The sequence below is a fragment of the Piliocolobus tephrosceles genome, chromosome 19 (assembly GCF_002776525.5).
Source record: "Piliocolobus tephrosceles isolate RC106 chromosome 19, ASM277652v3, whole genome shotgun sequence".
Classification (NCBI taxonomy): Eukaryota; Metazoa; Chordata; class Mammalia; order Primates; family Cercopithecidae; genus Piliocolobus; species Piliocolobus tephrosceles.
This window is the reverse complement of record NC_045452.1, coordinates 12,285,950-12,296,664: the sequence shown is the minus strand read 5'-3', so window position 1 is coordinate 12,296,664 and position 10,715 is coordinate 12,285,950. Positions and strand designations below refer to the sequence as shown.

The 10,715-nt window shown below is 47.9% G+C and overlaps 2 protein-coding genes across 6 annotated transcripts in view; one reads left to right on the top strand and one right to left on the bottom strand.

The window, feature by feature from the left end:
* LIMK2 (LIM domain kinase 2) overlaps window positions 1-3,965 on the top strand; it is a 67,396-nt gene extending 63,431 nt beyond the window's left edge. For 3 of the 4 annotated variants that reach the window (XM_023185451.2, XM_023185453.2, XM_023185452.2), the window contains one exon: window positions 2,183-3,965. In XM_023185451.2, coding sequence (XP_023041219.1) covers window positions 2,183-2,327 — 145 coding nt within the window. In that variant the 3' untranslated portion in view covers window positions 2,328-3,965. The remainder of the gene's footprint in view (window positions 1-2,182) is intronic. The other variant, XR_002725091.2, reaches the window with a different exon arrangement.
* A 1,524-nt stretch (window positions 3,966-5,489) lies between these two features.
* PIK3IP1 (phosphoinositide-3-kinase interacting protein 1) overlaps window positions 5,490-10,715 on the bottom strand; it is a 17,560-nt gene continuing 12,334 nt past the window's right edge. Inside the window, exon 6 of one of the 2 annotated variants that reach the window (XM_023185478.3) lies at window positions 5,490-7,188. In XM_023185478.3, coding sequence (XP_023041246.1) covers window positions 6,984-7,188 — 205 coding nt within the window. In that variant the 3' untranslated portion in view covers window positions 5,490-6,983. The remainder of the gene's footprint in view (window positions 7,189-10,715) is intronic. The other variant, XR_002725092.2, reaches the window with a different exon arrangement.

Here is a 10,715-nt window from a genome sequence, read left to right as displayed (position 1 = left end):
AGAATGGCATGAACCCGGGAGGTGGAGGTTGCAGTGAGCCGAGATCGTGCCACTGCACTCCAGCCTAGGCGACAGAGCGAGACTCTGTCTTTAAAAAAAAAAAAAAAAAAAAAGGGCGGGGCGCGGTGGTTCAAGCCTGTAATCCCAGCACTTTGGGAGGCTGAGACAGGTGGATCATGAGGTCAGGAGATGGAGACCATCCTGGCTAACACGGTGAAACCCCGTCTCTACTAAAAAAATACAAAAAAACTAGCCGGGCGATGTGGCGGGCGCCTGTAGTCTCAGTTACTCGGGAGGCTGAGGCAGGAGAATGGCGTAAACCCAGGAGGTGGAACTTGCAGTGAGCTGAGATCCAGCCACTGCACTCCAGCCTGGGTGACAGAGCGAGACTCCGTCTCAAAAAAAAAAAAAAAAAAGAAAAAAAAAAAGAAAGTTTAAAAGAAGGAAATTCACCTAAACCAACTGAATACAGTAAGTGTATTCATCTTTCGATATTCCCCTGTCCATATCTACACATATTTTTTCTATAGTAAATAGTTCTGTATTTTGCCCTGCATTTCCCTTGTTACTATGCAGTCTTCCTGTTTATCATTTTCGTCGACAACATGAAATTCTAGTGAGAGACTGTCTGAACATACTGTAATGTAGATGTTCAGGTTTTTCCAGTTTCTCTTTATAATAGGTATTAACTACAGTGAGCAGTTTTATGCATTTTGCTAATTTCTCCTTTAAAGAAGTATTTTCAAAATTACCTTTATTCTTCTCAGGTGATAATTTCATTATTACCAAAATTACCCTAGGTTTTTTCAAGTTTGTGGTTAGAAAACTAGAATCTGGCTGGGAGCGGTGGCTCATGCCTGTAATCTCAGCACTTTGGGAGGCCGAGGCTGATGGATCACCTGAGGTCTGGAGTTTGAGACCAGCCGGCCAACATGGTGAAACCCCATCTCTACTAGAAATACAAAAATCAGCAGGCGCCTGTAATCCCAGCCTGCTGAGGAGGCTGAGGCAGGAGAATTGCTCGAACCCAGGGGTGGAGGTTGCAGTGAGCCAATATCATGCCATAGCACTCCAGCCTGGGCAACAAGAGTGAAACTCTGTCTCAAAAAAAAAAAAAATAGAATCTTTTGTGGGGTTTTTTCCTGCCATCAAAAATCGTGTTTCTTTTAAAAACAAGTTCAAACATTACCGAAGTTTATAGCATAGGAAATATATCTTCTATAATCTCCCTTAAACAATATACCTCTCAACATTCTCCTCACCCCCAACTCCACCCTCCTAGGATAACCAGTTGGCACGTAATCTTTATTTAAAAATGATTTTCAGCTGTCCACATTAGAGTTGAAATTTTCTGGTGGGAGAATCTATACCTTGTTCCTTTATAGGCCAAGGACTGCAATCCTTCAGTAACACCAGTGTAAGAGCTTGAGGAGAAACTGTGCAGCTACACAGTATTTGTTTTCTAATACCTCTAGTCAGTCATTCTAAATATCTTTAATTTATTTAAAAAATATATATATATAGTATTGAATGCCTACTGTGTGCTAGGGACTGTTCTAAGTGCTTGGGTTACAGCAATGAACAAAATAAAAGTGCCTATCCTCATAGAACATAGATTGTAGCATGGTATCTACTGCATCATACAGTAGATACAATAAACTATATTGAATATTAGAATGTGGCAAATGCTGTGGAAAAAGAGTCAAGCCAAATAAAGAGGATTGTTTAGGGTACAAGTTGCAATTTTAAATATGGTAGTCAGAGCAGGCCTCACTGAGGTGACATGACATTTAAGAATAAACATGGAGGAGGAAGAGAGCCTGAGCTGTCTTAGGCTTTCCGGGGCAGCCAAGCCATTTCCATGGCACTAGGAGCCTGATGTTTCCAGTTCCACCTTTGATAACTGCATTTTCTCTAAGACATGGGAGGGACCTTTTCTCCTATTGTTTTTAAGTACTAACTCCAGCTAGACCAGCCTTCTCATAGTGTGTGTTATCTAAACTTTATAGCAGATATATGAGGTAGCAGTAACATTATGTCCATTTCTCACAGAGGCACTACTAGATGAAGGAGTTTACCTGAGGTCATACAACCAGGAAGTAGCTGAGCCTAGATTCCTTCCACCCACCCCATGGCCCTGCTCATATTCCACTTGCCTCTAATTTACCTCTTTTCCTTCTAGACCAGCATTCTCAAAACTGGAGGACTCCTTTGAGGCCCTCTCCCTATACCTGGGGGAGCTGGGCATCCCGCTGCCTGCAGAGCTGGAGGAGTTGGACCACACTGTGAGCATGCAGTACGGCCTGACCCGGGACTCACCTCCCTAGCCCTGGCCCAGCCCCCTGCAGGGGGGTGTTCTACAGCCAGCATTGCCCCTCTGCGCCCCATCCCTGCTGTGAGCAGGGCCGTCTGGGCTTCCTGTGGATTGGTGGCCTGTTTAGAAGCAGAACAAGCCATTCCTACTACCTCCCCAGGAGGCAAGTGAGCGCAGCACCAGGGAAATGTATCTCCACAGGTTCTGGGGCCTAGTTACTGTCTGTAAATCCAATACTTGCCTGAAAGCTGTGAAGAAGAAAAAAAAAAGCCTGGCCTTTGGGCCAGGAGGAATCTGTTACTCAGATCCACCCAGGAACTCCCTGGCAGTGGATTGTGGGAGGCTGTCACTTACACTAATCAGCGTGACCTGGACCTGCTGGGCAGGATGCCAGGGTGAACCTGCCTGTGAACTCTGAAGTCACTAGTCCAGCTGGGTGCAGGAGGACTTCAAGTGTGTGGACGAAAGAAAGACTGGTGGCCAGAAGGCACTCAAAGGGTGTGAAAAAGACAGTGATGCTCCCCCTTTCCACTCCAGATCCTGCCCTTCCTGGAGCAAGGTTGAGGGAGTAGGTTTTGAAGAGTCCCTTAATATGTGGTGGGAAAGGCCAGGGGTTAGAGAAAGGGCTGGCTTCTGTTTACCTGCTCACTGGCTCTAACCAGCCCAGGGCCCACCATCAACGTGAGGGGAAGCCTCCACCTCATGTTTTCAACTTACTACTGGAAACTGGCTGAGTACTTAACGGGCAACATCCTTTCTGTCTGCAACAGTCACAAGCACAGGAAGAGGCTAGGGGACTAGAAAGAGGCCCTGCCCTCTAGAAAGCTCAGATCTTGGCTTCTGTTACTCATACTCTGGTGGGCTCCTTAGTCAGATGCCTAAGACATTTTGCCTAAAGCTAGATGGGTTCTGGAGGACAGTGGCTTGTCACAGGCCTAGAATCTGAGGGAGGGGAGCGGGAGTCTCAGCAATCTCTTGGTCTTGGCCTCATGGCAACCATTGCTCATCCTTCAGCATGCCTGGTTTAGGCAGCAGCTTGGGCTGGGAAGAGGTGGTGGCAGAGTCCCAAAGCTGAGATGCTGAGAGACAGCTCCCTGAGCTGGGCCATCTGACTTCTACCTCCCATGTTTGCTCTCCCAGCTCATTAGCTCCTGGGCAGCATCCTCCTGAGCCACATCTGCAGGTACTAGAAAACCTCCATCTTGGCTCCCAGAGCTCTAGGAACTCTTCATCACAACTAGATTTGCCTCTTCTAAGTGTCTATGAGCTTGCACCATATTTAATAAATTGGGAAAGGGTTTGGTGTATTAATGCAATGTGTGGTGGTTGTATTGGAGCAGGGGGAATTGATAAAGGAGTGGTTGCTATTAATACTATCTTCTTGTTATATCTATTGGGTGGTATGTGAAATATTGTACATAGACCTGATGAGTTGTGGGACCAGATGTCATCTCTGGTCAGAGTTTACTTGATATATAGACTGTACTTCTGTGTGAAGTTTGCAAGCTTGCTGTAGGGCTGAGCCCTGGACTCCCAACAGCAGCACAGTTCAGCATTGTGTGGCTGGTTGTTTCCCAGCTGTCCCCAGCAAGTGTAGGAGTGGTGGGCCTGAACGGGGCCATTGATCAAACTAAATAAATTAAGCAGTTAAAGCAGTTAACATACCTGGCAATATGGAAAGTGAAAACATGACTGGCTCAGGGACATAAATGTAGAGGGTCTGCTAGCCACCTTCTGGCCTAGCCCACACAAACTCCCCATAGAGAGTTTTCATGCACCCAAGTCTAAAACCCTCAAGTAGACACCCATCTGCTCTAGAGAATATGTACATTCCACCTGAGGTAGCCCCTTCCTTGCAGCAAGTGTGACTATGACCTTCTCCTGGCTTGGGTCTCACATGCCAGCTGAGTCATTCCTTAGGAGCCCTACCCTTTCATCCTCTTCATATGAATACTTCTATAGCCTGGGTATCCTGGCTTGCTTTCCTCAGTGCTAGGTGCCACCTTTGTCATGGGAAGAAATGAATGCAAGTCACCCCACCCCTTGTGTTTCCCTACAAGTGCTTGAGAGAAGACCTGTTTCTTGTTGCTTCCGCATATGGGGGATGTTGTGGGGGAGTGACCACTGGGAAGGACAATGCTATCTGGTTAGTGGGGCCTTGGGCACAATATAAATCTGTAAACCCAAAGGTGATTTCTCCCAGGCACTCTCAAAGCTTGAAGAATCTAACTTAAGGACAGAATCTGGTTCCCAAAAGAAAACTAATGATCTGGAGTATGCATTGCTGGCAGAACCACAGAGCAATGGCTGGGCATGGACAGAGGTCATCTGGGTATTCCTGAGGCTGAGAACCTGTGGCTGAAATCCCTTGCTAAAAGTCCAGGAGACACACCTGTTGGTATCTTTCCTTCTGGAGCCATAGTAGTCACCTTGCAGGGAACTTCCTCAGCCCAGGGCTGCTGCAGGCAGCCCAGTGACCCTTCCCCCTCTGCGGTTATTTCCCCTTTGGCTGCTGCAGCACCACCCCCGTCACCCACCCCTCAACCCCTGCTGTGTTCCAGACTTTGACAAGGGCTGTCTAGATATTCATTTTAGCTACCTCCACCTTGGAAACAATGCTGAAGGGGAGAGGATTTGCAGTGACCAACCACCTTATTGGGACGCCTGCACACCTGTCTTTCCTGCAGCTTTAACCTGAAAGATTCCTGATGATAATAATCTGGACACAGAAGCTGGGCACAGTGGCTCAAGCCTGTAATCTCAGCACTTTGGGAGGCCTCAGCTGGTGGATCACCTGAGATCAAATGAGAACAGCCTGACCAACATGGTGAAATCCCATCTCTACTAAAAATACAAAAATTAGCCGGGTATGGTGGCACATACCTGTAATCCCAGCTACTCCAGAGGCTGAGGCAGGAGAGTCGCTTGAACCCAGGAGGCAGAGGTTGCAGTGAGCCGAGATCGCGCCATTGCACTCAGCCTGGGCAACAAGGGCCAAACTCCATCTCAAAAAAAAAAAAAATCTGGACACAGGCTGCAGTTGTCACCTTCTAGTAACAGGGCCAGGATGAATGAAGAAAAGGCCCAGAGCTTGCCACACAGGTGTTGACAAGGTAACACAAAGCTTCTCAACTTATAGGGAATGTTCCTATTACCCCTCAAAAATTTGGCAATGTGGAGTCTTTTTTTTTTTTTTATTAAGTCAAATGCAGAGCAATTTCCCACACTAAATGCAGGTGTCAGAATGAGGTATATAAAACATGTATATAGAGAAATGCCTTTATAGAAAAGTAGAAACCAGTAATATTCTCTTCTCCAGCATCACTAACACCAAGAGACCCCCTGAGGTCTAGGTCCCCAAAGCAGATGGCTCCATAGAAAGCCCCACTAACCCCCATCTCCACATTGGGCAGTGGAAGGGCTCTGGAAAGGAAGCTCTATGGCTAGGGGCTGCCAGGCCTCCGAGTGTGACATCAGGGCTTAGAGGCCCTGCTGAGCTGCTACCACAGTGCAGTGGAGAAATGTTGCACTCACTCAGCAAGCTGGGCTCTCGCCATGCCAGTAGCTTGCTTATGACCTTGGGCAAGTCACTTTTTCCTCTCTGAGGCCGTGTCCAAAAGGTTTAATAAACCCTTTCTAATGATTCTTTGATTGTTTTATAAGTTAGGGGCTGTGACCCTAGCCCCATTGCCCTACAGTAAGGTGCTGGCCTGGAGGCCCACAGGACCACACCTGCTAAATAAGGCCCACCTCAGGAGGAAGCCCTGAAGTGCTTTATTATCTTGCCTCTGAGCTTAGTTTCCAGGTTAACCTCTTAGAAGCAGCTCATAAGGCCCCATAGTATAATTCCCATAGGTTAGCTAACTACTCTCTTACCTGTGCAAAATGAAGACAGGTCACTATCCATCCCTGAAGAGGAATAGGCATCCCAGGTCTGCCTCTGCTCCTGTGGCCAAAGGCGGAGCAGATCCTTCTCTATCCTCTTCCTAAGTGGAATGCTCAGTGCAATTCTTCCCTTCCTTTCCTTGTGAAACAGGAAGAGTTCCTGGGCCCAGGCCTGGCCCATAGTTGTCAAGGCACATCATTGCCAGCAAGCTGGAGCATACCAGCAGCCACAACCTAGATCTCATTCTCAACCCAAAATTTCTGACTTCTGTACAGACTCACTTCTGGTTCTCAGAGGTCAGTAGGGAGTTCCATCCCAAATATTTTTAAAACTAAACATATTTTTTCGATCCCATCCCTTGACCTGCTTTACCTTAACCATGAATAACAGTGTATGCCACTCAAGCCCATGATGGAGACTGAGGCCATCTTAGTAAAGCACAGAGGAGCCTGGGGAAGCTCCCCATCTATCCCTGGTTCAGCTCCAGGGGTGCAGGCAATGTTTGGAAGCCCTTAGCAGCAGCATCACTGTGGGAGCTGCCACTGTCTCCATCCACAGACAAAATCTGCTCCAAGGGATGGAGAAGGAGCACTGTTAGGACCCTGCCCAGCCTTACCCTCAGCCCACAGTGCCATCTGCTTCTGTCACTTATTAGGATTCACCAAAAAAGGGGGGGGAATGGTAGGGTTTTAACCAGAACACAAAGTGGTAGATCCTCCCAGCTGTAGGAGGGTGGGCTGTCCTGCACCAGTGTCTGCATGGGCTCCTGCCCACTGAGGGGACTCAGGCCCCAGGAGTCCCGGCCTGGCCCATAAGGGGGGTGCTGCCCTCCTGAGGGTCAACTGGAGTCTGGCTGGTGTGGACCACGACAGTCTTCTCATCCACAATCTCACAGGTAGGGTTGGTGAAGGCAGACAAGGGCAGAGTGATTCGCTGCATCTCCCTCTCACACATTTTCTGATCATGCTGTTCTTTCAAATCCTTCCCCCTGGCAGGAAAAAAAAAAAGAAAAAAAAAAAATTCAGGCTATGCCTCCTGCATAGTTTTGCTCATTAGATGGCATCCCTGATGTTCAGCAGGAGTAGCAGCTTGCCATCGTCACAATAAATCAGTGGCTAAGCCAGGACTCAAACTCGGGTCCAGGATACTAGGATATCCATTCTGCAAGACTGTGTTAAACTCAGTAAGAAGCTCCTGCACCTCTGGTCTTAGGTTCTCCATCTGTAAAACAGGGTGACAGCAATACGGACTTCCTACAGCTTCACCAGGGCTCAGTGAAAATAGAGGACAGAGACTTTTTTTTTTTTTTTTTTTTTTTTTTGATTGAGACAGGGTCTTAACATGTTGCACAGGCTGGTCTCAAACTACTGGGGTCAAGCCATCCTCCCGCCTCCCAAAGTATTGGGATTACAGGCGTTAAGTCACTGCACCTGGCCAGACAGAGACTCTTAAAGCAAGACACAGTTTTGTTCTTTCAGCCCAGGGCTCCCAGAGACCCAGAGAACTATCTGAACTTTGGACCTAACTTATAAAGTCCAGAAAACTGACCTGATCATCCTGCTGTGAGACAGCCTTCTTATCCTTAAGTCTCAGAAGGTGTGAGCCCAGGCTGGAAATGGACTATCCCTAACCCATGCAGGGGGCAAAAAGGACTGAGGGCTGCTTGGGTCAATGGGAAACAATGAAACAATGTCATCAGACCTCTCAGAGTTTTCACATACCTTTGAATTCTCATGGTGCTCACTGACCCGGTCAAACCACGGTATAACTCCATTTTACTCATGGAGTGCTCATTCCATGCTAGGGACTTTTTTTTTTTTTTTTTTTTTTTTGAGACGGAGTCTTGCTCTGCCGCCCAGGCTGGAGTACAGTGGCCGGATCTCAGCTCACTGCAAGCTCCACCTCCCGGGTTCACGCCATTCTCCTGTCTCAGCCTCCCGAGTAGCTGGGACTACAGGCGCCCGCCTCGTCGCCCGGCTAGTTTTTTGTATTTTCTATTAGAGACGGGGTTTCACCGTATTAGCCAGGATGGTCTCGATCTCCTGACCTTGTGATCCGCCCGTCTCGGCCTCCCAAAGTGCTGGGATTACAGGCTTGAGCCACCGCGCCCGGCCTAGGGACTTAATATACCTAATCCCACATCATTCTCAGCTCAACCCTAAGAATTAGGGCTTATTCATTTTATAAAGAAAGAAATGGCCTAGAGAAGTTAAGAACGCTCTCCAAGGATGTGGTGGGCTCAAATCCATGTCTTGTTTTGTTTTGTTTTGTTTTGTTTTTTGAGACGGAGTCTTGCTCTGTCGCCCAGGCTGGATCTCAGCTCACTGCAACCTCCGCCTCCCGGGTTCATGCCATTCTCCTGCCTCAGCCTCCCGAGTAGCTGGGACCACAGGCGCCGGCCACCTCACCCGGCTAATTTTTTGTATTTTTAGTAGAGACGGGGTTTCACCGTGTTAGCCAGGATGGTCTCCATCTCCTGACCTCGTGATCCGCCCGTCTCGGCCTCCCAAAGTGCTGGGATTACAGGCTTGAGCCACCGCGCCTGGCCTCAAATCCATGTCTCTGGCTGATGTTCAGAGAAGTTCTGACCTGACCAAATTCACCCCACAAAAAATGGTGGAGCAGGGACTCAAACCCAGTCTTCTGTCTGCACAGGTAGGGCCCTTCCCACTGGACCAGGCCACCCCTAGTGCTGACTAGAGGGCTTGATGAGTGCCTGGCACAACTGCACACCAGAACCAGCACTCAGGACCCAAGTTAGCATCCTCCAAAGCCAGCAACTAGACATGGGTCCAGCTGTTGGAGGGAAGAGCTTCTTCCCAGGAGCAGTTGATGGATGACTGAAACAACACAGGGGCCTGCTTCAGATCTCAGGGGCATGGCTAAGATCAAATGGATTACACATCCATCAGGATGTTCAACAGAATGACTTCTAGAGACTGGGGAAGAATATGGGGAAAAGGAGTGGGGGAGGGAAGAGGATAGAGGAGGAAGGGTCGCACAGGGATAGAGGAGGAAGGTATCTCAGACCTGTTTTTAAACCGTCCAGTTCTCCTTACTTGTATTCTAGTACCAGCTCAGCCTTAGCTGTGTGATACTTGGCAAAACAACCTCTCTGGTTTCTTCATGTGTGAAATGGAGACAATATATGCCTCAAAATATGATAATGAAGGTGAAAGCACTTTGAAAATAGTGAAACTGCTATAAAAATTCATAAAGGGGCTAGGCATGGTGGCTCACACCTGCAATCCCAGCACTTTGGGAGGCTGAGGAGGGAGGATCGCTTGAGACCAGGAGTTCTAGACCAACCTGAGCAAAATGGCAAAACTCCACCTCTACAAAAAATAAAAAATTAACCAGTTGTGGTGGCACACACCTGTAGTCCCAGCTAGTCGGGAGGCTGAGGTAGGACAATCACCTGAGGCTGGGAAATCGAGGACGCAGTGAGCTGTGATGGCGCCACTGCACTCCAGCCTGAGCATCAGAGTGAGACCCTGTCTCAAAAAGAAAGAAAAAAAAATCCTAAGAGGTTATTATGATTTGCCCTGAATTATGACTTGACCCATCAAGCAACATTATCTTAATTTGATTTTCCGAGGAAATTCTCTTACTGACCAGCCAAGTCAAGTATTGTTTATGTGACCCCAGTAATCCCTTCTTCCCTGGGCCTTAATTTCACCATCTGTGAAAAAAGGAGTTGGACTTGATAATCTCCAGGGCCCCTGACATTCTGTAAAATTCTTCACATGAGATATGCTGATTCCCTATTTCTCCCTGTAAGGTCAGAGGAGGCAAATCTGTGAGCTCATCCTCCTGAATCACCCTGGGTGATGGTTTCTGAACATGCAAACCTGAGGCTTCTGCCCTATCCTTCTCATTAGCTTCTGTACTGGACACCACCAATTGCCACAGCAGAAAAACTCCCAGAGCACCCAGAGGGAAAATGAAGGGACAGTGTTCGTGGGTGGGTGGTCTATATCAAAGCCTCCCTGACTCACATCCTGAGATTCACTAGCCTTGAGCGCTGTTCATCAGTACAGCTGCTACCACATAGAAGGAAACACCTCCATAATAAAAGCCAGTTTCTTCAAGGCTGCTCATGTAGGGAGAAATCTGGACGGTCTGGGTTTAATTTTATTAAGGGAGTCCCTAAGCCTGTGGAGGACCAAAAGGCAATTTACAAAAAAAATGGAATATACAAGTATCTTTTGCCAAGGTTTGAATTTCAAAATCTAAGGGGCTGCAGTAAGAGGGAAAGCCAGGAATTCACATTTCCTGAGTATGTACTAAAATGCCAGGAAATGGCCTAATGGCCTTCCCATCATCCAGGATGAAAAGAGCTACCTATGCTTCCTGCTGGATGTCTTTTTTTTTTTTTGATCAGTCCTACCATGTTGCCAGGACTGATCTCAAACTCCTGGCCTTAAGTGATCCTCCCGCCTCTTAAGGCATGAACCAGGCCGGGCGCGGTGGCTCAAGCCTGTAATCCCAGCACTTTGGGAGGCCGAGACGGGC